The sequence below is a fragment of the Nipponia nippon genome, unplaced genomic scaffold, assembly GCF_047370975.1.
Source record: "Nipponia nippon isolate SJK-2023a ecotype South Korea unplaced genomic scaffold, ASM4737097v1 scaffold_19, whole genome shotgun sequence".
Classification (NCBI taxonomy): domain Eukaryota; kingdom Metazoa; phylum Chordata; class Aves; order Pelecaniformes; family Threskiornithidae; genus Nipponia; species Nipponia nippon.
In genome coordinates, this window is record NW_028262335.1 from 1,732,953 (window position 1) to 1,755,506 (window position 22,554).

General features: G+C 62.6%; 1 protein-coding gene across 4 annotated transcripts; it reads left to right on the plus strand.

The window, feature by feature from the left end:
- Positions 1-8: 8 nt before the first annotated feature.
- CROCC (ciliary rootlet coiled-coil, rootletin) lies at positions 9-22,484 on the plus strand. Of its 4 annotated transcripts, none has more exons than XM_087755120.1 (37): positions 9-121; positions 610-768; positions 1,090-1,233; positions 2,786-2,896; positions 3,717-3,902; positions 3,979-4,062; positions 4,144-4,235; positions 4,311-4,476; positions 5,233-5,339; positions 5,433-5,639; positions 5,712-5,808; positions 6,631-6,726; positions 7,213-7,359; positions 7,442-7,641; positions 8,195-8,356; positions 8,732-8,876; positions 9,713-10,081; positions 10,660-10,853; positions 10,936-11,063; positions 11,630-11,781; positions 11,915-12,016; positions 12,091-12,225; positions 12,890-13,021; positions 13,096-13,334; positions 13,893-14,052; positions 14,127-14,294; positions 14,954-15,290; positions 15,933-16,060; positions 16,133-16,253; positions 17,533-17,696; positions 17,778-17,981; positions 18,070-18,267; positions 18,348-18,497; positions 19,544-19,702; positions 20,572-20,703; positions 21,676-21,828; positions 21,906-22,484. In XM_087755120.1, exons 3-37 carry the CDS (start codon positions 1,195-1,197, stop codon positions 21,954-21,956), a joined length of 5,415 nt encoding a protein of 1,804 aa, XP_087611246.1. In that variant the 5' UTR covers positions 9-121; positions 610-768; positions 1,090-1,194; the 3' UTR covers positions 21,957-22,484. The 4 variants fall into 4 exon arrangements, with proteins under 4 accessions (XP_087611246.1, XP_087611249.1, XP_087611248.1 ...); XM_087755123.1 differs by having other exon boundaries at positions 21,921-22,484; XM_087755122.1 differs by lacking the exon at positions 1,090-1,233 and having other exon boundaries at positions 2,745-2,896.
- The last annotated feature ends 70 nt before the right edge of the window (positions 22,485-22,554 follow it).

Consider the following 22,554-nt stretch of genomic DNA (forward strand, 5'->3'; position numbering starts at 1 on the left):
GGAGATTTTGTGGTTCCCCCTCCTTGCTGGTGTCGAGGAGACGGTGTCGGACAGCGCAGCACAACAGACGCTTGTTGCTTAGCAGTGGTTTTATGGTTGGGAAGGACTCCGGGAGGGGAAGGTAAGGAAAGAAAAGGGGGGAAAAAAGGGGAAAAATAAGTTTTTTTGCATCCCCAAAGTGAGGGGGGAGCCTTGAAGCAGCTCCCGCTGGGCCGGAGGGACCTGAGATGCCGTAAATCCTTGATCCCATCTGCTCGCTCCGGTGCTGTCTCCCCGACGCCGTTAATCTGCGGCTCTCGGGGAGGAGAGCGGGCGCTTTCCCGGGCTGCGGGGTTGGGAAGAGAGCGGCTGGGAGACGCCGACCCTCTCCGGAGGGCGGCTTGGGGTTGGATCCGTGAATGATTTCGGGAGCGGGGATGCCTCCAGCCCCTGGTGCGGAGGATTTGGAGCTGGGGTTGGGGATTTACTGGCGGTTTTCCCTGCTGGGGTGGGGGCAGAAAGCCCCTAAATACCCCAGGGGGTAACATTTGCTGCCCCGGGGGGGCTGCGGAGGCTCCGGCAGCGGGGCAACGCATCCCCGGGGGGGTTTAATGCCGCTTTGCCCCGTAGCAACCCTGGCACGCTCCACCCCAAGGCTTTTCCTGCCAGAGCAAACCCCTGGCCTTTAATGAGCTTAACGAGAGCCAGGATTTAACGAAAGGGCTCCTAGGAGCTCCTTTCCCCTGTGGGAGCCAGCACCATCCTGCCCGGGGGGCACAGCGCAGCAAAGTAAGCACATTTCCACCGATTTTGGGCACGGGGAAGCGCCGGGCACTGCTGTTTTTTATATTTTCCTTTCTTTTGCTCATTCCCCTCCCGCCAAGAGCCTCCTCGGTTGTTTTTATTTACAAAGCCCTGCTGGGCTGGGGGAACGGTCGCGGATGTTTCTGGTGGTGGGTGCTAAAACCTCCTTGCTCGCGGCCTCGCTGGAGGCGTTGGGACCCCCGAGGTGGCCAGGAAGAGGAGGGTCCCCGGTCCCGCCGTCACGCCGGGAGGGGAAGGCGAGGATTTCGGGATAATCCCGACCACGCATCCGCTTTCCGCTGGCAGGCGCCGAGCCGTAACGAAGCCCCCAAAATCCCAGGAAGGGGTTTTGGGGCGAGGAGGCCGCGGCAAGGGGGTGCCAAGGGCTCGGCGGACCCCCGTGGGGAGCCCATGAGTGAACCGGAGCCCACGGCCGAGGCTGTGGTTGAGGTGGGTCCCCCCCACAGCGGGAACTGGTGGCTGCTCTCGCGGGAACGGCCACCGAGCCGCGGCGGGGGGGGGAAGGCGTTGGGTTTGCCATTGCAAATGGCACTTTTTTTGCAGCGGGTTTTGCGAGTGCAAATGGCACTTTTGTGATGGCGAGTGGCCAGTCGGCGGCGGTTTTGTGATTGCAAAGACAAATTTGCGGAGGTTTTGCAATGGCAAACGTAAACCTGCCGTGGTTTTGTGAGAGCAGCTCTAAATGTGCAGTTCTCTTGTGATGGCAAACACAACTTTGCAGCGTTTTGGGGATTGCAACTGCAAATCTGCAGTGGTTTTGTGATTGCAACTATAAATCTGTAGTGCTTTTGTGATCGCAAATGCAAATTTGCAGAGGTTTTGCGACTGCAAACATAAATCTGCAGCGGTTTTGTGAGAACTACTATAAATCGTCAGTGCTTTTGTGATTGCAAACAACTTTGCAGCAGTTTTGTGATTGCAAACGCAAATTTGCAGCAGTTTTGTGATTGCAACTGCAAATCTGCAGTGGTTTTGGTATCATAACTGCAAATTTGCAGCAGTTTTGTGATTGCAGCTATAAACCTGCAGTGCTCTTGTGGTCACAAACACAGATTTGCAGAGGTTTTGTAATTGCAAACATAAATCTGCAGTGGTTTTGTAAGAGCAACTGTAAATCTGCAGTGCTCTTGTGACTGCAAACACAACTTTGCAGAGGTTTTGCAATTGCAAACATAAATCTGCAGCAGTTTTGTGATTGCAGCTGCAAATCTGCAGCGGTTTCGTGATGGCAAACAAGTTCACAGCGGTTTTGCAATCATAACTGCAAATTTGCAGCGGTTTTGTGATCATAACTGCAAATTTGCGGTGATTGCGTGATTGCAACTATAAATCTGCAGCGCTCTTGTGATCGCAGCTGCAAATCTGTAGTGGTCTTGCAATGGCAAATGCAATTCTGCAGCGGTTTTGTGATCACAAACACAAATCTGCAGTGGTTTTGCAATTGCAAGAATAAATTTGCAGTGGTTTTGTGATCGCAACTACAAATTTGCAGTGGTTTTGTGATTGCAGCTGCAAATCTGCAGCGCTCTTTTGATCACAACTGCAAATCTGTAGCAGTCTTGCAATTCTGTAGCAGTCTTGTGATCGCAACTACAAATTTGCAGTGGTTTTGTGATTGCAGCTGCAAATCTGCAGCAGTTTCGCCATTGCAAACACAAATTTGCACAGGTCTTGCGATTGCACAAATCTGCAGCAGTTTTGCTGCTGCAAACTGCGTGGCTCGGCGTGTCTGAGTTGCACAGGGCACAGAGTTCGCAGCTGCGGGGAGAAAAATGCTTTTTGTGGCCTCAGCCCAGCCCCCTGCCCTGCTGAAGGAACAAAGCAGCTCTTGGCTGCAAAGGGCATCTTGGCTCCATCCCGGGGCCGGATCCCCATCCCGGGGCCGGATCCCCATCCCGCTGCGTTCCGGAGCCGCCCTGAGCCCCGTCCCCGTCCCGCAGCGGCCGTCGCGGGGGCCATGGCCTCGCTGCTGTCCCTCCAGGAGGAGAACCGCATCCTGCAGCAGGAGCTGTCGCGCGTCGAGGATTTGCTGGCTCAGAGCCGGGCCGAGCGCGATGAGTTGGCCATCAAGTACAACGCCATCAGCGAGCGGGTAAGTCACCAACTGGGTTACCCCAAACCCGCCCATTTTAACTCCAAACCCACCCATTTTAACCCCAAAATCAGGGCGATGCAAGCCGTAACTTTTGCATTCCCCATGCTCAGAGCGGGAGATGCTGTGGCATCTTGCACCATTCTGGCGATGAGAATTTTGGTGCTGTGCATCCAACTTGTCCGGACCCATCCCAGCTTGCCGGGGCTTGTCCTGCGGGATGCACAAAGCATCTTTATCCCTATTTTATTTATCCCGCTGCTTTTTGGGAAGCGGGGACCCCCCCGTCACCATCCCTCGCTTTTGCATCCCTTTGCTGTGGCAACGGAGGAAGAAAAGGGCTTTGGGCAGCGGCCAGATGCTGCACATGGCTCCTGGGGAGACCCGAATCGAGGGGCTGCTGGGTTTTTTGGGGGGCAGCGCCTCTGTTTGTGCCTGGTGATTTACAAAAAAAAAAGCAAATATCGGGAAAATGCCCCAAGGCGAATCGGCACCGCTTGGCCCGAGGATCCTTTAGCCATCGGCTACTCCTGTGCAAGCCAGGGTGGGGCTTTGCTGAACCCCCAGACTCAAAGCTGGGTTATTTTTCAAAGCACCACCAAATTTTCTTATTCATCCCCACCCCGTGCATGCAAAGAGAGGGGGATGCAAAATCTGAGGGGGGTCTCAGCTTTGGCTGGATGGGGGTTTGCTGTAGGGCCACCCGGCTTTGTCCGGGTTGGGGTGTTGCGAGTGAAGTTGGTGGGTGCTCAGTAGGTGCTGGCTGGGAGGGGTTCAGCATCCCGCTGGGTATCCCGGGATCTCCCGCCTCCCATCCCAGCTGGAGCAAACCCTGCGACTGGAAACGGGCGAGCGGGAGGCGGCGGAGAACCGGAGCTTGGCGCAGCACAACATCGAGCTGCGGCGGCTGCTGGAGGAGGAACAAGCCGCCTACAAGCGCAAGCTGCAGGCGTACCAGGAGGGCCAGCAGCGGCAGGCCCAGCTGGTGCAGAAGCTCCAAGCCAAGGTAAATCCTTTTCGGGGGACACGGGGACATTTTGGGGACCCCCACCAGTGTCACCCACCCCATCCCATCCACCCAGGTGTTGCAGTATAAGAAGAAATGCGGCGAAGTGGAGCAGCAGCTGCTGGAGAAGGCGACAGAGCTGGAGCAAGAGAGGCTGACGGTGAGGGATGGTTTTGGGGGGTGCCCCTGCCCCGAACCCCCCCAAAGCAGGGTGACGGCGAGCGGGCTGACGTCCCCGCAGAGCCAGCTGGATGCCAGCGGCTCGCAGCCGGAGGAGGAGAGCAGCAACGAGCTGGAGAATGCCCTGATCCGGCTGGAAGAGGAGCAGCAGAGGTGAGCGGGGGTCCCCGGGGAGCTGTGGGCCCCCCCGGGGTGATGCTGCGGCCCCGGGTGACCCCCCCGTCCCAGGAGCAGCAGCCTGGTGCAGGTGAACTCGATGCTGCGGGAGCAGCTGGAACAAGCCAACGTGGCCAACGCGGCGCTGAGCGAGGACATCCGCAAGCTGACGGCCGACTGGGCGCGGGCGCGGGATGAGCTGGAGCAGCGGGAGGCGGAGTGGAGGCGCGAGGAGGAGGTTTGGGGGGGCCCTGGGGATGCGGCAGGGAGCAGGACAGGGGGTGGCGTGGAAAGGGATGCGGGGAGGGATGGGGGACCACTGGGAGGGATGGAGGACGACCAGGAGGGATGCAGGACCATGGGAGATGTCACACGGAGAAGAATTTGGGGGTGCAGGGGATGTGGCATGTGAGGGGAGCGCGATGCGAGGCAGGGGGATGCAGGGGTGCAGGGAGGGATGTGAGACTGCGGGGAGGGATGCGGGGCCAGGGGGGATGTTGCACAGAGAAGAATTTGGGGGTGCAGGGGATGCAGCACGTGCTGGGAGGGCGATGTGAGGCAGGGGGCTGCGGGGATGTGGCACGGAAAGGGATGTGGGGCACCAGGGAGAGATGCAGGGCCACCGGGAAGGATGTGAGGCCATGGGAGATGTTACTCGGAGAAGAATTTGGGGGTGCAGGGGATGCAGCACATGACGGGAGGGCGACACGAGGCAGAGGGATGCGTCCCCCATCTCTCTCCCTGCAGGGTGGAAGGGAGGTGGGGAGGGGGGCCGCTGGCTGTGAGGGACCGCGGGGATGGTGGGTGCGGACATGGCGGGTGTTGCATGGAGATTTGGGGCCCAAGGGGAGAGGGCTGGGGGCCGGGGAGGTGGCGACGCTGCCCGGGGGGCTGCAAGGCAGGGGTGGCTGCTCGGGGAAGGGACCCTCGCTGCCGCGGTCTGGCACCCGGCGGGCACCCGGCCGGGACCGACGCGGCTCCGTCCGGCGGGCAGTCCTTCAACGCCTACTTCAGCAACGAGCACAGCCGGCTCCTGACCCTCTGGAGGCAGGTGGTGGCCTTCAGGCGTCACTTCGGCGAGATGAAAGCCACCACCGAGAGGTCAGGGGGATCCCGCGGGGTGTCCCTGGAGGTCCCCGAGGACCACCGCGGCCCCAGCGCCGGCCAGCTCCAATCCTGCATCTCCCAACGCAGGGATCTATCGGAGCTGAGCCACGAGGCGTCGCGGACGGGCAGGGCTGCCCACGCTGCCTGCCTTCACCTGGCCGCCAACCTGCGGCTGGCCGAGAGCCAGGCCGGCGCGGCGCGGGAGAAGCAGGCGATGCGGCTGGCACAGCTGGAGGAGCAGCTGGCGGCGCGGGCGCGGGACGCCGACCTGGAGAAAGCCGCCCTCGGAGCCAGGTATGGGGGATTTTGGGGGGTCACAGGGGATGGGCGCGGGGGGATCCGCTGCTGCCCGGCGTCTCGTCGCAGGTTGGCGGAGCTGGCGGCGGCCCTGGAGCGCCTGCGGGCTGAGGATGGGGAGAAGGAGCGGGCAATGGAGGCGCTGACCCTGCAGCTGCAAAACCTGGTGAGTGCAGGGCGTGATGAGTTTTGGGGTGCAAGGACGCACGCTGGGGTGGAGTGCATGCTAAGCTGTGATGCACCCTGGGGCAGAGTGCATGATGCACAGCAGGGCAGGATGTGTGCCAAGCCATGGTGTATGTTGGGGCATGATGCACGATGCATACCAGGGTAGGATGCATGCCAAGCTGGAATGCACGATGCAGACCGGGGCAGGGTGCATGCCAGGGTGCAGTGCATGATGCACACCAGGACATGAGGCACACCAAACCCAGGGGTGCAACGCACACGGAGCCACGATGCATGCTAGATCATGCTGCACGATGCACACCAGGGTGCGATGCATGCAGGAACACGCTGCACGCTGAGCTGTGATGCACACTGGGGTGCGATGCACAGTGCATGCTAGAGTGCGGTGCATGCTTGGATGCAGTGCACAACGCACACCAGGGTGCAACGGCAACGGATGTGCAGTGCACACCAGGATACGATGCGCACCGGGGCGTGACCCGTGCTAAATTCTGATGCTGCATGGCAGACGATGCGCGCTGGGGTGTGATGTATGATGCACGCTGAGCCATGATGCACACCGAGGTGTGATGCACGATGCATGCCGGGGCGCGGTGCGTGCTGGAGTGCAACGCACGATGAACACCAGGGCGCGTGCACAATGCACACCAGGATGCAACACACGCTGGGGTGCATATATGATGCATGCTGAGGTGCAATGCATGCTGAGGTGCAATGCATGCTGGGGTGCAATGCCCGACGCATGCCAGGGCATGATGGCCGCCGGCCATGCCTGACGCCACGCCGATGGGCTTTGCAGGAGGCCTCGCGCGCCCAGGAGCCGTCGCCAGCGGAGGTGGAGGCTTTGCGCTCAGAGGTGGAGCTGCTCCGTCAGACGCTGCAGGATGTCACCCAGGTGCTGGGGCTCCCCGCTCCTCCCTCCCTCCCTTGCCTCAGTTTCCCCTCCCTCCCTTGCCTCAGTTTCCCCTCCCTCCCTTGCCTCAGTTTCCCCTCCCTTCCTTGCCTCAGTTTCCCCCCTTCCTTGCCTCAGTTTCCCCCGTTCACCTCATTTCCACCTCCCTGCCTCAGTTTCCCTGCTTCCTTGCCTCAGTTTCCCTGCTTCCTTGCCTCAGTTTCCCCCCTCCCTGCCTCAGTTTCCCCCCTTCCTTGCCTCAGTTTCCCCCCGTTCACCTCAGTTCCCCCTCCCCGCCTCAGTTTCCCCTCCCTCCCTTGCCTCGGTTTCCCCCGTCCCCGCCTCCGTTCCCTCTCCCTGCCTCAGTTTCCCCCCTTCCTTGCCTCAGTTTCCCCCCCTTCGCCTCATTTCCCCCCCTTGCCTCCATGTCCCCTCCCTGCCTCAGTTTCCCCTCGGTGACGCAGCGGGCCTCTTCCCGTCCCCTCGCAGGCGGTGCTGGTGGACGACCCCGAGCAGCCACCGCCACCCCCGGAGTCCCCGCCGTGTCCCCCCGCGTCCCCTCGCCGCAGCCTCTCGCCCCACGCCGCCGCCGCCGCCGTGCACGCCGCCCTGCACCGCCGCCGCCTCCAGCTGCAGGTGAGCATCAAGGGGCTGCAGGAGGAGGGTGAGGAGGATGAGGAGGATGATGAAGGCTGAATCCCCTTGTCCCCGCTCCCAGGACGCCCGGGGCCAGGCGGAGGCCAGCCGGGAGGTGGCCGGAAGCCTGCGGCGGGAGCTGGGGGACAGTGAGAGGCGGCTGGGGACCCTGGAGCAGCGGCTGGAGCAGCTCAGCGCCGAGGCCGGGGGCTGCCGGCGGGCGCAGGATGAGGCCCTGTGCGAGGTGGCCCGCCTGCGCGCCGAGGCTGAGGTCCTGCGCAGGTACCCGCTGTCCGTCCGTCTGTCCCGAGCTCTGTCCATCCCTGTGTGGCTGTCCCTGTGCTTGCATCCCTGTGTCCCCGTCTGTCCCTCTGCATCCCTGTGTCCCCGTCTGTCCCTTCTGCATCCTTGTGTCTGGCTGTCTCTCCGCATCCGTGCATCCCTGCCTGTCCCGCTGCATCCTTGTGTCCGTCTGTCCCTCCGCATCCGTGTGTCCCTGCCTGTCCCGCTGCATCCTTGTGTCCGTCTGTCCCTCTGCATCTGTGTGTCCCTGCCTGTCCCGCTGCATCTGTGTGTCCCTGTCTGTCCCTCTGCATCCTCGTGTCCATCTGTCCCTCTGCATCCTTGTCTGTCCGTCCCTGTGCATCCTGGCCTGTCTGTCTGTCCATCCATCCCTATACGTTTATGTCTATATGCCTGTCCGTCTGTCTGTGCGCATCCCTCCATCCCGGCGCACCCACCCATGTCCGTCCATCCACCCACCCATGTCCGTCCATCCGCCCACCCGCGTCTGTCGGTCCATCCACCCACCCGTGTCTGTCTGTCTGTCCGGCAGGGAGCGGCTGCGGGCAGAGGAGGCGCTGGTGGGGGAGCAGCAGCGGGCGGGCGCCCTGCAGCAGGAGCGGGCGCAGCTGCAGCGCCGGGGCGAGGGGCTGGAGGACGCCCGGGACGAGGCCACCCACGCCGCCGAGGCCGCCCGCCAGCAGCTGGAGCGCAGGTGGGAGCCGGGGGGGACACGGGTGGGTGCTGCCGCCCCCCCTCCCGGGTGCTGCACAACAGTGGGTGCTGCAAAATCCCAGTGGGTCCCCTGCAACCTCCCCCCAAATCTGGGTGCTGCCACCTTGCCCCCCTCAATGGGGTGCTGCAGCCCCACCAAGTGGGTGCTGCAAAATCTCAGGGGGTCCCCTGAAGCCCCCCAAGGTGGGTGCTGCCACCTTGCCCCCCCCTCGATGTGGGTGCTGCCACCCCCAAGTGGGTGCTGCAATCCCCCCACTCCCAACGGGTGCTGCAAAATAGTGGGTGCTGCCACCCCTGCCCCGAGTGGGTGCTGCAACCCCCTCTTCCCCGCGGGTGCCCCCACGGGTGCGGGCAGCCAGCAGCAGGTGGAGGAGCTGGAGGCGCAGCGGGCTGGGGCGCAGCGGGAGCTGCTGGAGGCGCGGGAGGCGCTGAGCCGGGCGGCGCTGGAGGCCGAGGTGGCGCGGGGCGAGCGGGAGGCGCTGGCCGAGGCGCTGGGCAAGGTGGGTGCCCCGATCCCCCCTCGTGCTCCCCTGCAGCGGGTGCACCCCTCCTGCAGCAGGTGCACCCCATATGCGGTGGGGGCTCCCGTGCAGGCATGACACCCATGAAGCAGGTGCAACCCTATGCACTGGGTGTACCCCCCATGCAGCGGGTGCAACCCCATGCAGCGGGTGCAACCTCTCCCATGAAGCAGGTGCACCCCTATGCACTGGGTGTACCCCCCATGCAGCGGGTGCAACCCCATGCAGCGGGTGCAACCTCTCCCATGAAGCAGGTGCACCCCTATGCAGGGTGTGCAACCCCACCATGTGCAGCAGGTGCAAACCCTCCATGCATCAGGCTTAGCCCCCTCTGCATCGGGTGCAACCTCTCCCATGCAGCGGGTGCAACCCCTAAGCAACAGGCGCAGCCCATGCAGCGAGGGCAATCCCATGCAGCAGGTGCAACCCCCCATGTGCAGTGAGTGCAAGCCCCATGCAGTGGGTGCAACCCCGTGCAGTGGGTGCAACCCCTAAGCAACAGGCACAGCGGGTGCCACCCCCAAGCAGCGGGTGCACCCCATGCAGCAGGTGCAACCCCCCATATGCAGTGAGTGCAAGCCCCATGCAGCGCGTGCAACCCTGTGCAGTGGGTGCAACCCCTAAGCAACAGGCGCAGCCTGTGCAGTGGGTGCAACCCCCCATATGCAGCAGGTGCCACCCCCAAGCAGCGGGTGCACCCCATGCAGCAGGGGCAACGCCCACGCGCTGGCTGTCCCCATGCGTCGGGCGCTGCAGCAGCGCAGGCATGGCGCGGAGTCCGGCCGCCGCTCTGCACACCCGGCTCGCCCCGCCAGGCGCAGGAGAGCTGCGGGGAGCTGGCAGCGGCGCAGCGGGCAGCGCAGGCAGAGGAGGCCCGGCTGCGGGACGCCCTGGCCAAGACGAGCGAGCTGGCGGCCGGGCTGGCGCGGGAGAAGACGGAGCTGAGCCGAAGCCTGGCCCGGTTGGAAGAGGAGCGGGAGAGCGGCCGGATCCGGACACGGGAGCTGGGGCAGGAGCTGGCGCTGCTGCGGGGGCGGCTGGAGCGGGGGCGACGGGCCGGGGCGGCCGAGCGGCAGGGGCTGGAGCGGGCGCGCAGGGCGGCCGAGGAGGGCTGCCGGGGGCTGCGGGCTGAGCTGCGGGTGCTGCGGGCCCAGCACCTGCGCCTGCGCCAGCACCTGGGGCAGGTGGGTGGTGGGGAGGGGCTGGGAGGCAACTGGGAGGGGGTACGGGGTAACTGGGAGGGGTGGGGAGGGTGCCAGGGGCAACTGGGAGGGTGCCAGGGGCAACTGGGAGGGTGCTAGGGGCAACTGGGAGGGGTGGGGAGGATGCACAAGGCAACTGGGAGGGTGCAGGGGGTAACTGGGAGGAGAGGGGATGGTGCCAGGGGCAACTGGGAGGGTGCAGGGAGCAACTGGGAGGGATGGGGAGGGTGCATGGGGCAGTTGGCAGGAATAGGGGTATACACAGTGTAACTGGGACGGTGCATGGGGCAGCTGGGAGGGATAGGGAGGGTGCACAGGGTAACTGGGAGGATGCATGGACTAGCTGGGAGGACCACAGTGGATGCATGGGGAACTGGGAGGCTGGACAGGGTAACTGGGAGGATGCATGGAGCAACTTGGAGGGAGTGAGAAGGTGCACAGGGTAACTGGGAGGATGCATGGACTAACTGGGAGGACCACAGTGGATACATGGGGCAACTGGGAGGATGCACGGGGCGACTGGGCGGTGGGGATGCCGCCGACGCCCCGCGCCCCGGCAGGCGGTGCAGGAGCAGAGCGCGGCGGGCGAGGCGCTGGCGCAGGCGCGGGGGGAGCAGGAGCGGCTGCGGGGGGAGCTGCTGCGGCTCAGCCGGGCCCGCGAGGGGCTGGCCAAGGAGGGGGCCAACCTGGCCGTCCAGCTCGCTGCCGCCCAGCGCCATGGCCAGGATCAGGCCCAGGAGGCGGCGGGGCTCAGGTGGGTGCCGGTGGGGGTGTGAAGGTGGCTCCCCCCACCCGGACCCCGGGTTTCGGCAGCATGGCCGGCGGCGTTTCGGCAGGTCGGAGAAGGAGGGGCTGGAGAGCAGCATCTTCCAGCTGCAGCAGCAGCTGGCCCGGCTCGACACCCGCAACCAGCAGCTGGAGGCCGAGGGCCGGACCCTGCTCCAGGCCAAGGAGATGCTGGAGGGTGAGGGGTCCATCCCTGGCCCCCAGCCTGGCCTCATCACCCTGGCCGTCCCCACCCATCCTCATCCTCATCCCCTTCCATTCGTATCCCCATCCATCCTTATCCCCATCCATCCCCATCTTCATCCTTGTCTTTATCTATCCTCATGGATCCTCATCCCCATCATCATCACCACCTCCATTCCCATCCATCCCTATCTTCATCCCCATCTTTGTCCTCATCCATCCCCATCTTCATCCTCATCCCGATCCATCCCCATCTCCATCCTCATCCCCATCTCCATCCTCATCCCCCTCCATCTTCCTCCCATCCCCATCCTTCCCCATCCTCATTCCCATCTTCATCCTCATCCCCATCTTCATCTTCATCCCCATTCCCATCTATCTCTGTCCATCTTCATCTTCATCCTCGTCCCCATCCCCCTATCCATCCCCACCCACCTGCACCCAGGTCACAACAAACCCTCCGCCACTGCGTCCCCGCTGTGTCCCTGCTCCTGTCACTTAACCCACGCCCCCCTGCCCTCCCGGGGGGATCCCCGCTGACGACGGGGGGGGTCCCCGCAGCGGAGCTGGGTGCTGCACGGCTGGAGCGGGAGCAGGAGCTGCAGGCCCGGCGGCAGGCGGTGGCGGCGGCTGAGACAGCGGCGGTGACGGTGGCCCTGCAGAGTGCCCGCGACGCGCACCGCGATGAGCTCGACCGCCTCCAGCGCGAGAAGGTGGGCACTGGGTGGGGGGATGCTGGTTTTTGGGGTGTGATGCTGATTCTTGGGGTGCAACGTTGGTGTCATGGTGATTTGGGGGGTTTGCTGGTGATTTTTGGGGTTCACTGGTGATTTTTGGGGGGAACAGGAGGAGCTGGAGGCCGAGCGGGGCCGGCTGGCGCGGGAGCAGGAGGAGCTGGCGGCCGAGCTGGTGTCGATGCGGAGGCAGCGTGAGAGCGAGAAGCAGCAGGTGGGTGGCCCCGGTGTCCCCCTGTGTCCCGGCCCCGGTGTCCCCCACCCTGGCTGAGCCGTGTCCCCCCTCAGGCGCTGGCGCTGCAGGAGGAGGAGAGGGCAGCGCTGGCGGAGACGCTGCGGGGGCTGCAGCAGAGCCTGGCCGAGGCCACGGCCGAGCTCGAGCAGCAGCGGCGCGAGGTCACGGGTCACCAGGAGAAGGAGCAGGTGGGTGGGGGTCCTGGGACCCCCCCAGCATGGCGCAGAGCCCCCATGTGTCCCCCACTGCAAGCCCCCGTGCCTGGCCGTCCCCCCTTGCTGCAAACCCCGATGGCTAAGCATCCCCTCCCACCGCAACTCCCATGCCTGGGTGTCCCCCATGTCCCCCCCCATTGCAACCCCCGTGCCTGGGTGTTCCCCATATCCCCCCACTGCAACTCCTCATGCCTGAGCATCCCCCATTGCAACCCCCCATGCCCGGGTGTCCCCCCCATTGCAAGCCCCGATGCCTGAGGGTTGTCCCCCCCAAGTTGCAAGCCCCCGTGCCCAAACATTCACCCCCATTGCATGCCCAAGTGTCCCCCATGTCCCCCTCACTGGAAGCCCTAACGCTTGGGCACCCCCCATTGCATCCCCCAGTGCCTGAGGCTCACCCCCGCCTTCCAACCGCCCCCTCTGCTTGCAACCCCCCCAATGCCCCCACTTCTTGCAGCCCCCCAGTTGGGAGCCCCCCATCTCCCTGTTTCAAGCCCCCTGGTGATGGGGATGCTTGGGTGTGGTACCCGAGCATCCTCATCCCCATCCCTGCACCATCCCCACTGCAACCCCCCCCAGCCCCGGGACCCCCTGTGCCACCGGGGGGGCTCAGAGCTCCGTGCCCCCCACCCCGCAGAGCCTGGCTGCGGAGCTGCGCAGCCTGCGGGCGCAGGCGGAGGAGACGGCAGCGACCCACGAACGGGAGGCGAAGACTCTCCGCGACCAAGCGACGGCAGCGGCCAAGCAGCGAGACGGTGCCCTGCGGGAGGTGAACCCCCCCCAGAGCCCTTCCCACCCACGCCCCAAATATCCCCCCCTGAACCCCGGCCGCCCCGGCTGCAGGTGGAGGAGGCACGGGCGCAGCTGCGGCTGGTGGCGGAGGCACGGGCGGCAGGGCGGCGGGAGCTGCTGGAGGCGCAACGGGAGGCCCGGGAGAGCCGGGAAGGCCGGGAAGCGCAGCGGCGGCAGGCGCAGGAGGCACGCCGAGCCTTGGGAGATGAGGCGAGGGAGAAGGAGGCCCTGCGACGCTCCAACGAGGAGCTGCGGGCGGCACTGCGGCGTGCCGAGGGCGAGCGCATCAGGTGATGCTCGGGGGATGCGTGGGGTCGGGGTGATGCTCAGGACAAGGGGATGCTCAGGTTGGGAGATGCAGGGATCAGGGTGGTGCTCGGGGTCAGGGTGGTGCTCAAGTTGGGAGATGCAGGGGATGGTGGGATGCTCAGGATGACAGTGATGCTCAGGACAAAGGGATGCTCAAGTTGGGACTTACCTGGGGTGGTGCGGTGCCTTGGAGGGTGATGCTCGGGGTCAGGGGGATGCTCAGGACAAGGGGATGCTCAAGTTGGGAGATACCTGGGATGGTGGGATGCCTCGGAGGGTGGTGCTCAGGGTCGGGGTGATGCTTGGGACACAGGGATGCTCAAGTTGGGAGATGCAAGGGGTGGTGTGATGCCTTGGAGGGCGATGCTCGGGGTTGGGGTGATGCTTGGGACACAGGGATGCTCAAGTTGGGAGATACAGGGGGTGGTGCGATGCCTTGGAAGGTGACGCTCAGGGCGATGCCGGGGATGGGGAGATGCTCGGGGCCGGGGCTATGCCTCTGGGGGGACGACGCCAGCCCCGTCTCCCCCCTCCCGCAGCCTGAAGCGTGCCAGCGAGGAGAAGGAGCAGCAGCTGGCGCTGGTGGAGGACGGGCGGGCAGCAGCGGACCGGGAGGTGACGGAGCTGCGGGCAACCCTGCGGGAGCTGGAGCGCGCCCGCCTCGACGCCCGCCGCGAGCTGCAGGAGCTGCGCCGGCAGGTGAGGAGGATGGCAGGGACCCCCCCCACCCATTCGGGGTGCCACCAAGCCACCCCCATCTCCTCCTTGGGCAGGTGAAGGACCTGGACAGCGAGAACAGCAAGAGGAGCAAGGAGGTGGGCGAGCTGCAGGCGCGCGTGGCCCTGGAGGAGCAGCGGGAGGAGGAGAGCCGCCGCGAAGCCTTCGGCCTCAGGCAGAAGGTGGTGGAGAGTGAGGCCGGCACGGAGGCCGCCAGGAAAGAGGTAGGGAGGTCCCCCAGGGTCCCCAGCGCCCCATGGCTCGGCGCCCCACATCCCAAAGTGTCCCCATCGCCCCATAGCTTGGTGCCTGTTGGCCCCAGCTTCCCCATCACACCATAACTGGTATCCGGTGTCCCTGCTACTCTGGTGCTTGATGCCATGTCCCTGGGTGCCCTCGTCACCTCACTGCTCTGTCCCTTATGTCCCCATCACACCACTGCTCTCTGCCCTGCGTCCCTGGGGGTCCCTTGCTCTGTCCCTTGCATCCCCATCATCCCCTTGCTCTGTCCCTGGGTGTCCCCGGGTGTCCCCATCACGCCACTGCTCTGTCCCCTGCATCCCTTGGGGTCTCCCATCACCCTGTTGCTGTGTCCCCTGCATCCCTGCGGTCCCCTGTATCCCATTGCTCCATCCCTGGGGGTCCCCATCACCCCATTACTCCATCCCCTGCATCTCCATCACCCTGTTGCTGTGTCCCCTCCATCCCTGTGGTCCCCTGTATCCCATTGCTCCATCCCTGGGGATCCCCATCACCCCATTCCTCCATCACCCTGTGCTCCATCCCTTGCACCCCATCGCTCCATCCCCTGCATCCCCACCACCCCACCTCTCCGCGCCCTGCACCCCACCTGCCCCATCACCCCCTTTCCACGCCCCCCCAGCTCCAGCACCTGCAGCGGCGGCTGTCGGAGGTGGAGGGCGAATTTCGGCAGCGGGAGAAGGACCTGGCCCGCAGCTTGGAGGAGGCTCGCGGCAACGAGAAGAAGCTGCTGGCTGATGCCCGCAACCTGCAGCTGAAGGTGGAGGCGGCGCAGGGTGAAGTGGCCGAGCTGAGCCTGCGCCTGAGCGCGGCCGAGGGTCGGGCGCAGGGGCTGGAAGCCGAGCTGGCCCGCGGCGAGGCGCTCCGCCGGGCTGCCGAAACCCGCCTGGGTGGCATCCAGTCCGCCCTACGCCGTACCATGGGCATCGGCCGGGCACGGGCCAGCTCCCCAGGCAAGGGTGAGAGTCCCTGGGGACCCCCAGCGCCCCGTCCCTTGCTTAGGGGAGGGGGATGCATCCTGCTGCGGTGCATCCCACTGCGGGGCTCCATTCCCTGCACCCCTGGGGGTCCCCCATATCCCATTGCTCCAGCCCTTGCATCCCCATCACCCCATTGCTCTGTCCCCTGCATCCCTGGGGTCCCCCATCACCCCAGTGCTCCATCCCTAGGGTCCCCCGTACCCTATTGCTCCATCCCTTGCACCCCATCACCCTGCTGTTGTGCCCCCTGTGTCCCTGGGGTCCCCCATCACCCCAGTGCTCCATCCCTAGGGGCCCCCATACCCTATTGCTCCATCCCCTGCATCCCTGGGGTCCCCTATACCCCATTGCTCCATCCCTAGGGGTCCCCCATATCCTATTGCTCCATTCCTTGCACCCCATCACCCTGTTCTTGTGTGCGCTGTGTCCCTCGGGTCCCCCAGCACCCCAGTGCTCCATCCCTGGGGTCCCCCATACCTTATTGCTCCATCTCTTACATCCCCAGGTATCCGCCGTATCCCATGGGTGCATCCCACTGCGGCGCATCCCACTCCGGCTTGCAATCCTCCTTTGGGTGCTGTGCCCCATTGTCCCAGTGTCACCCAGTTTGTTCCCATACAGGTGGGGGACCGGAGGGGTCGGGGAGCCCTGGTTCATCCCCAGACCCCGATGCAGCGACCGAGCCCGAGGCGGTGCGGGCAGCCCTGCGGGATTTCCTGCGCGAGCTGCAGGACGCGCAGCGGGAGCGGGTACACCCCCCCTCCCCTTCCCCTCCTCCTCGTCCCCAAAAGCCCCTTTCTCACCCCATTTTCTCGCCCCAGGAGGAGCTGCGGGTGCAGGTGGGCAGCCTGGGCCGGCGGCTGGCGGAGGCAGAGGAGGAGCGGGACAACGCCAGCGCCCGGGCGCAGCAGCTCCAGAAGCTGGTGGCTGAGAGCGAGGAAGGTGCTGGGGGGTTTTTTTTGGGGGTGCATCCCCCTCAAATTGTGGGATTCAGGGAGATTTGTCCCGTGCTGCAGCGGGGGCTTTTGGGGAAACTGAGGCAGGGGGGTGGTGGTGACGATGCTGCCTGGGACTGCGGGATGCTTGGTGGGATTTCCCCCACGCACGGCCCCAAAATCCTGGTAAAATTGGTAAAACCCCCCATGCGAACCCCAGTAAAACCCCCATGCATGCCCAGTAAACCCCAGTAAAACTGGTAAAAACCCCCATGCACCCCCCCATAAACACCAATAAAACTGGTAAACCCCCCATGGATCCCCTATAAACCCACTAAAACTGGTAAAAGACCCCTGCATCCCCCATAAACACCAATAAAACTGGTAAACTCTCCTATAAATCCCCTGTAAACCCAGTAAAACTGGTAAATGCCCTGCGCAGACACCTTAAACCCTGGTAAAACTGGTAAACCTCCCCATGGATCCCCTGTACACCCAGTAAAACTGGTAATACTCCCCATGTATCCCCCATAAACCCCAGTAAAACTGGTAAAAGCCCCTGTGCATCCACTGTAAACCCCGTAAATCTGGTAACCCCGCTGTGCATCCCCCATAAACCCCAGTAAAACCGGTAAAAGCCCCTGTGCATCCCCTGTAAACCCCAATAAAATGGGCGAAGCCCCTGTCCATCCCACATAAACTCCAGTAAAACTGGTAAATGCCCAATGCATCCCCTGTACACCCAGTAAAACTGGTAATACTCCCCACGTATCCCCCATAAACCCCAATAAAACTGGTAAAAGCCCCTTTGCATCCCCTGTAAACCCCAATAAAATGGGAAAAGCCCCTGTGCATCCCCCAGAAACCCTGGTAAGCCCCCCTGCATCCCCCACTAAACTGCAATAAAACTGGCAAAAGCCCCCATGCATTGCCCGTAAACCCCAATAAAATGAGTAAAGCCCCTGTGCATCCCCCAAAAACCCCAGTAAAACTGGTAAATGCCCAATGCATCCCCTGTACACCCAGTAAAACTGGTAATACTCCCCATGTATCTCCCATAAACCCCAATAAAACTGGTAAAAGCCCCCGTGCATGCCCTGTAAACCCCAATAAAATGGGAAAAGCCCCTGTGCATCCCCCATAAACCCCAGTAAACCCCCTTGCATCCCCCCTAAACCCCAATAAAATGGGAAGAGCCCCTGTGCATCCCCCGTAACCCCCAGTAAAACTGGTGCGGCCCCTGTGCATGTCCCGGTAAGGTAGGTCACGTCGCGTGGCTCCGGCAGGGCGTCGCAGCGGCAGCGGGGAGCTGAGCAGCGCCCAGGCCACGTTGCTGCTGCAGGAGGAGACGCTGCGACGGGGCGAGCGGGAGCGGCGGGCGCTGCGGGAGAAGGTGATGGCGCTGGAACGGAGCCTGCACGCCGCCGAGGGCGAGCGTCGAGCCGCCCAGGTGGGCATCGCCATGGAGGGCCAGATCCTGCCCCTATCCCCATCCTCGACTGCTCCGTGCCAGCCATCCGATGCCTTGCAGGAGAGGATGAGCGCGGTGCGAGCTGGCGAGGCCGAACTGGAGGATGCCAAGCGGCGTCTGGAGGTGGCGGAGAGCCGGAGCACCCGCCTGGAGCTGCAGCAGCGGGTGCTGGAGGGCGAGCTGCAGCGGGCACGGCTGGCCCTGGGCGAGCGGCAAGCGGAGGTGCGGGCGATGCAAGACCGTGCTGAGCTGCTCCAGAAACAGGTAACAGCACAAATTCCTCTAAATCCCTGTTGCGTGGATATTTTTTTGAATGATTGCATTTAATTTTGCTATCGTTTTTGGGGTGTAGCTGGCGGAGAGCGAGCAGCGCGCCGGTGCCGTGCAGCTGGCGATGGAGCGGTTGAGCGCGGCATTGACGGAGAGCGGCTCGAAGGACGATGCACAGAGCGTGACGGCGACGTTGGCCGACGGCACCACGGTCCACGAGCGGCTGCTGCAGCTCCAAAGCGCTCTGGCCGCCGGCGAGCTCGATCGCCGGGCGCTGCAGGTGGGAGTGGGCACCCCAGGGTGAGGTGACACCAGGGTGCCTTTGCTTGGGGGTCACCGGGGGTGTCCCCCCCATGCCAGGAGGGGCTGGAGGTGGCCCGGCGGGCGCTGGCGGAGGCGCGGGAAGAGAAGGGAGCGCTGCGGGAGCAGCTGCGGGGGCTGCGGGAGGAGCAGGAGGCCCTGCAGCGGAGCAAGGAGGAGCTGGAGGCGCAGGTCCGGCAGCAGCAGGAGGTGAGGGGGGGTGGGTGCACCCCACACTGGCGGGGGGGTGGCGGCAGGGTGCCCCAAATTCGCTGTCCTTTGCCTCCCGGGCAGCACCGTGAGCCCTTTTGCCTCTCTCGGGCAGCACCCTTTGCACCCTTGCAGAACCCTTTGCCCACCCCAGCAGCAACTTTTGCCTCCCATGCAGTCCCCGGCGCCCTCTTCCCCCCCCCCCCCCCCAGCACCCTGTTGCCCCCATGCAGCCCCCTGCACACCTTTGCTTCCCCCCACCCTTGCACCACCTGATGGACCCCCCATATAGCCCCAGTACCCTCCCCCCCCCCATGCAGCATCCTTTGCCCACCCCACACCTTGCATCACCCTATGGACCCCCATATAGGCCCAGCATCCTTTGCCCCCCTTGCATCACCCCTATGGACCCTCCATATTGTACCAGCACCTTGTTGTCCCCCCATGCAGCATCCTTTGCCCCCTCCTTGCACCACCCGATTGCCCCCCTTTGCATCACCCTATAACCCCCATCCTTGCACCATCTTACGGACCCCCCTATAGCCCCAGCACCCTATTGTCCCCCTATGCACCACCCTATTGCCCTGCCCTTGCATCACCCTATGGACCCTCACCTTGCACCATCCTATGGACCCCCCTATAGCCCCAGCACGCTCTTGCCTGCCATGCAGCACCCTTTGCCTCCCATTGCATCACCCTATGGACCCTCATATAGCCCCAGCACCCTATTGTCCCCCTATGCACCACCCTATTGCCCTGCCCTTGCATCACCCTATTGTCTCCCTATGCACCACCCTACGGACCCCCCTGTAGCCCCAGCACCCTCTTGCCACCCATTCAGCACCCTTTGCCTCCCATTGCATCACCCTACGGACCCTCCTATAGCTCCAGCACCCTATTGTCTCCCTATGCACCACCCTACAGACCCCCCTACAGCCCCAGCACCCTCTTGCCCCCATGCAGCACCCTTTGCCCCCTTGCACCACCCTCCGGAGCCCCCGTGGCCCCTCGCCCGGGGGCCGTGGCTGACCCCCTGCCCGGCGCAGGGGCTGCGGCAGCGGCAGGCGGAGCGCGGGGGGCTGCAGGAGCGGGTGGGCAGCCTGCAGCGCGCCCTGGCCCGCACCCAGGGCGAGAAGCGGGAGGCCGAACGCGTCGCCCTGCGCCTCGAGAAGGACAAGAGCGCCCTGAAGAAGACCCTGGACAAGGTGAGGCGGCGGGTGGCACCCATGGGTGCCCCTGGGGCCGGCCCCTGCGGAGCATCGCGCCCCGGGGGACGCCAAGCCGCGGCCCCGATGCCAGCGCAGCCGGGACTTGCAGCCCGCCTTGCCCAGAACCCCCTGCAAATCCAACAGAGAGCCCTAAAAGCGGCTTGGTCACAGGGCGTTATTATTTCCCAAGCATAAAATATGCTTTTTATATATATATATATGCATGCTGCATGCTGCTCCACCAGGCAGAGTCTATAGGCACTTAAAATATACGTATGTATGTACATATATATACATATATATGTATATATACACATATAAAATATACCTATTTTATATGTAAAAAACCCCCAAACCATATATTTTACATGTAAAATATACTTTATATACTATCTATACTATATAATATCTACTTTATGTTATATATTTGATATGTAAAAACATATATTATGACATTTTATATGTTATTGTAACATTTTATATATATTTTTAATATATAGTAACATGTTATATATTTTATATGTAACCCCCAACGTTTTACATGGTATATATTGTATATGCTATAGTTTGTGTTATAGATTTTACATGTAAATATATTCTTATACGTAAATATAGATTTTACATGTAAATATATTCTTATACGTAAATATAGATTTTACATGTAAATATAGTTTGAAATATAGATTTTACATGTAAATATATTTTGTTATATATATTTTACATGTAAATGTATATATTGTAGATGTTACATATTTTATACGTTATATATTTTATATGGAAAATATATGTAAGATATATATTTTACACGTAATAAATGTATGTTTTATATGTAAACCATATTTCCTGTTATGTTATATATCTCACAGGTGGAGCGGGAGAAGCTGCAGGCGCAGGAGGCCTCGCTGCAGCTCTCGGCGGCCAAGGGCCGGCTGGATCGGGCCCTGGGCACGGCCGAGCGGGAGCTGGCAGAGGCGCAGCACCGCGTCCAGCTGCTGCAGGTGGGTGGCCCCCCGCTCGCCCACGGCTGGGTGCGGGCGGTGGCACCCTTGGGTGCTGCCCGCCTGCTCCATGCAGCCTTTGCTTGCAGCAGGATGGCGCTGGGATCCTTTCGGGGCACGTCCCAGTTTGGGGAGATGCTGGTGCTTGCGCTGGGCTCCTTTTGGGGCTAATCCCAGTTTGGGGGGATGCTGGTGCTTGCGCTGGGCTCCTTTTGGGGCTAATCCCAGTTTGGAAGGATGCTGGTGCTTGCACTGGGATGGTGCTTGGCTCTTTTTTAGGGCTCATACCAGTTGAGGGAAGATGCTGGTGCTTGCACTGAGCTGGTGCTGGGCTCCCTTCTGGGCTTGTCCCAGTTTGCATTTGCTGGGAGGATGCTGGTGCTTGCACTGGGATGGTGCTGGGTTCTTTTGGGGCTAATCCCAGTTTGGGGAGATGCTGCTGCTTGCACAAGTGTGGTGCTGGGCTCTTTTTTTTTTTTTTTTTTTTTTTTTGGGCTCATCCCAGTTTGCATTTGCTGGGATGCTGGTGCTTGCACTGGGATGGTGCTGGGCTCCTTTCGGGGTGCTTCCCAGCTTGGGGAGATGCTGCTGCTTGCACCAGTACGGTGTTGAGCTCTTTTTTTGGGGCTCATACAGTTCAGGGAAGATGCTGGTGCTTCTACTGGGCTGGTGTTGGGCTCACTGCTGGGCTTGTCCCAGTTTGCATTTGCTGGGAGGATGCTGGCACTTACAGCAGGATGGTGCTGGGCTCCTTTCGGGGTGCTTCCCAGCTTGGGGAGATGCTGCTGCTTGCACCAGTCTGGTGTTGAGCTCTTTTTTTGGGGCTCATACCAGTTCAGGGAAGATGCTGGTGCTTCTACTGGGCTCACCCCAGTTTGGAGGGACGCGGGTCCCTGCACTGGGAGGGCGCTGGGCTCTTTTTGGGGCTCCTCCCACCCAGTTTTGGGGTGACAGCCCCCCCGCCCGCCCCAGGCGCGGGTGGCGGTGCTGGAGCACCCATCGCCGCCGAGCCCCGGGCCCTCGCCGGAGCTGCAGCGGGAGCTGCAACGCCTGCGCCTCGCCCAGCTCCAAGGCCAGCGGACGCTGCAGGCTGGCGAGCGCGGCCACCGCGGCCTGGAGGAGCAGGTGAGGGGGGGACGATGGGGACACCCCGCGGGGGTGACAGACGTGTCCCCCCCTTTTCACCCCCTCTCCCTTCACAGGTCGCGCTGCTGAAGGGGCAGGAGCTGCGCCCTCACCCCTCCAGCATTTAGGGGCCCGCCGAGACCGGCCCAGCTCATCACAGGGGCGAGGGGGAGCCCTCCCCGTCCTCCTGCGCAAAAGAAAAAGAAAAACCAAAACCCACCCGTTTTTCACTCACCATTCCCTTTTCTAAAGCAAAAAGCCGCACTTTACCGACGAGACGCCGCCGCTCGTGTATTTTTGATGCAGGCTGGGGCCCCGCGGGTGTGTTTTTCCCATTTTACTATTGCGATTTTTAATGAAAAGTTTGGAAATAATCTTTTTTTTTTTTACCCCCAGGAGAGCCCTGATTTATCTCCCTCCCAACACACGACGCTTCGCAAGCCCCAGTGCTCACCCACGCCTAATTTTTCCCCTTTTTCTAACAAAACCCTCCTCTAGTTTGGTGGGTTTGCATTTTTTTTGGCAAATAGCGGGTTTTTTCTATCGCTCTTTTCGGAGTTGGAGGTTTTTACTGGTGCTACGGGGCAGGCCGAGGTCGGGGGGGAGGCGGTGGCTCCTTCTCCGTCCCGGCACTATTAAACGTGGATAAACCCAAACTGGCAGCGTACGAGGGGTACTTTTTTTTGGGGGGGGGTGGTGTTTTGGGGATGCCCAGCGGTCCGACGG

Excerpts from the sequence above, each read along its gene's own strand:
- CROCC (XM_087755120.1), top strand. The coding sequence starts at position 1,195 with ATGAGTGAACCGGAGCCCACGGCCGAGGCTGTGGTTGAG. Across the intron at positions 14,295-14,953 it reads CGGAGGCCGCCAGGAAAGAG|CTCCAGCACCTGCAGCGGCG; the intron begins GTAGGGAGGTCC and ends ACGCCCCCCCAG. Across the intron at positions 16,061-16,132 it reads AGGACGCGCAGCGGGAGCGG|GAGGAGCTGCGGGTGCAGGT; the intron begins GTACACCCCCCC and ends TTCTCGCCCCAG.